The sequence below is a fragment of the Limanda limanda genome, chromosome 6 (assembly GCF_963576545.1).
Source record: "Limanda limanda chromosome 6, fLimLim1.1, whole genome shotgun sequence".
In the NCBI taxonomy this organism is placed as follows: domain Eukaryota; kingdom Metazoa; phylum Chordata; class Actinopteri; order Pleuronectiformes; family Pleuronectidae; genus Limanda; species Limanda limanda.
The window spans coordinates 28,974,112-28,976,782 of record NC_083641.1 but is presented as its reverse complement, the minus strand read 5'-3'; the positions used below and the strand labels follow the sequence as shown (position 1 = coordinate 28,976,782).

The following is a 2,671-nucleotide window of genomic DNA, read 5'->3' as shown; positions in this document are numbered from 1 at the left end:
ACTTGAACCAAAAGATTATTTTGTATTATTTCCAGACACTGGTCGAACATTTGACAGTAAAATCTGTGAATTACATTTGTTCACATAAATCGATATTACACCAGATTACATCGTACAGTTATGGGATTGTTCAGTGTGATAATGACTGAATATCCTTTCATATGAAGAGTGGAGTGTGAGGATTGATCTGAGTGTTTACCTGCTTCATTCAGCCGAGTCCTCATCCAGCTCCATGAGAGAGGACGTCTCTGCCGTCAGCTCTGGACTCTTCTGCTAATTGCTATATTCATTACAAGTGGGAGCTTCCGTCTGAACACAGATTCAAGAGTCTGCTGACTGAGCCCATGGAGCCGCTCGGTGTTGTGATGGCAACAGTGATGTGGAGGAAGAATGAGCGACGGATGAGATGGAGCAACTCGTCAGGGTCTCAGCAGCATGTGGCTCCTTTCTCTTCCTTTGAAGTCTGGTTCCCCGAGGTAGCTTTAATGTAAACTCACACAAATTAATGAGCAAACTTGATCTGATTTGAAACAATCTCTTCATTTTCTGACATTGTTTCTATTTGTTTGCACTTTGCTTCTGTCTCTTTAATGAAACTTGAGCTCTGCAGTTACATCACAGACTCCCCTTCCCCCCTGCACCACCTGTTAAAGTTTAACTTTCACTTTCACCAACCTCTGAATTTTGTCTGACTTTTGCTCTTGTCTGTGTGAGCTTGTTGCTGCCAAATGACTTTTGACCAGTTATCAAATCCAAGGCTTGAATTACTTTTTACAATCGTGTCCTGACACACCAGAGAAACCAGGAAGCATCTGTTCCTCCCTGAAGAGACGCAGGCTGAAAACCAGACGATCACATTCACCTTCCAAACCAAACTAAACCAAACCAGACCAGACGTCCTGAGTGAGTCCAGCTACAGGAGAGAAGAGTCAAGCTACAACCTGCCGACGCTCCACACACTGACCGTGAGTTTAACAAACACCTCGACTCAGAGGGGAAGTGAACCTCAGTGAAGTTCATGGAGCTGTGACTGACTGACTGTCTGTTTTCAGCTTCACCTGGAGACTCAATGGCTTCCAGATTAGAAGAGGATCTCTGCTGTGCCGTCTGCCATGATGTCTTCAGAGATCCTGTTCTTCTGTCATGTAGCCACAGCTTCTGTAAAGACTGTGTGAAGAGCTGGTGGAAAGACAAAGAAGTAAAAGAGTGTCCACTGTGTAAGAGAAGATCTTCAAAGGATCAACCACCTGTTAACCTGGTGTTAAAGAACCTGTGTGAGACCTTCTTACAGGAGAGAGATCAGAGCTCTTCACCTGCTCTCTGCAGTCTGCACTCAGAGAAACTCAGACTCTTCTGTCTGGACCATCAGCAGCCAGTGTGTGTCATCTGCAGAGATTCAGAAAAACACACTGACCACAGATTCAGACCCATCGATGAAGCTGCACAACAACACAAGAAGCAGCTTCAGGAAACTCTGGAGCCCTTGAAGGAGAAGTTACAGTGTTTTGAACGTGTTAAAGTAGAGTTTGAACAAACAGCAGAACACATTAAGGTCCAGGCCGGACTCACAGAGACGCAGATCAAGGAGCATTTTAAAAAGCTTCATCGGTTTCTGGAGGAGGAAGAGGAGGTCAGGATGGCTGCACTGAGGGAGGAAGAGGAGCAGAAGAGTCGGATGATGAAGGAGAAGATTGAGGCTCTGAGCAGAGACATAACGTCTCTTTCAGACACAATCAGAACCACAGAGGACGAGCTGAGAGCTGAATACGTCTTGCTCCTGCTCAACTACAAGGCTGCAGTGGAACGAGTGGAGCAGCGCCCCCTGCTGGATGATCCACAGCTGGCCTCAGGAGCTCTGATAGACGAGGCCAAACATCTGGGCAACCTGAGCTACAACATCTGGAACAAGATAAAGGACGTGGTCTCCTACAGTCCTGTGGTTCTGGACCCAAACTCTGCTGCTCCAGTACTCGTCCTGTCTGAAGATCTGACCAGTTTGAGACGAGGAGAGAAACAGAAGCTTCCTGACAATCCAGAGAGGTTTGATTATTACGCCTCAGTCCTGGGATCTGAGGGTTTTAACTCAGGGACTCACAGCTGGGACGTCCTGGTTGGAGACAGTACACACTGGGAACTGGGTGTGACAGCAGAGTCTGTCCAGAGGAAGGGAGACGAAGAGTCTGGATTATGGGTTATAGTGTTCGATGAAGGTAAATACTCAGCAGAGTCACCATCAGCATCATCTGATCTCTCTGTGCAGAAGATCCAGAGGATCAGAGTGAAACTGGACTGGAACAGAGGAGAACTGTCGTTCTCTGATCTTGATTATAATAAACACATTCACACCTTCAAACACACTTTCACTCAGAAGATGTTTCCATACTTTAGCACTAGAGGTCACATGAAGCTGTTACCTGTGAATGTCTCTGTGACGCTGGATCAGAGCCGTTAGACATAAAAATTTTATTCATCATGTTTATTTCTTCAAGAGAAATCTGCTGAATTTAAAAGTTAAACTCGTTATTCTAAAGCTTTGTTTATTTCTCCTTTTACTTCTCACTCATTTTTATTTCTCCTGTCGACTTTTCCACGTGTGTAAAAAGATTTGATTATTTTCTGATCTTTATCTTTGGTTTGTTTTTTACTTTCATGGAAAATGTTTTCTATCATT

General features: G+C 44.8%; 1 protein-coding gene across 1 annotated transcript; it reads left to right on the top strand.

Annotated features, from left to right (window-relative positions):
- Positions 1 to 1,069: 1,069 nt before the first annotated feature.
- LOC133003864 (nuclear factor 7, brain-like) lies at positions 1,070 to 2,452 on the top strand. The gene has a single exon (XM_061073682.1). The coding sequence runs from the start codon at positions 1,070 to 1,072 to the stop codon at positions 2,450 to 2,452; it is 1,383 nt and encodes a 460-aa protein (XP_060929665.1).
- The last annotated feature ends 219 nt before the right edge of the window (positions 2,453 to 2,671 follow it).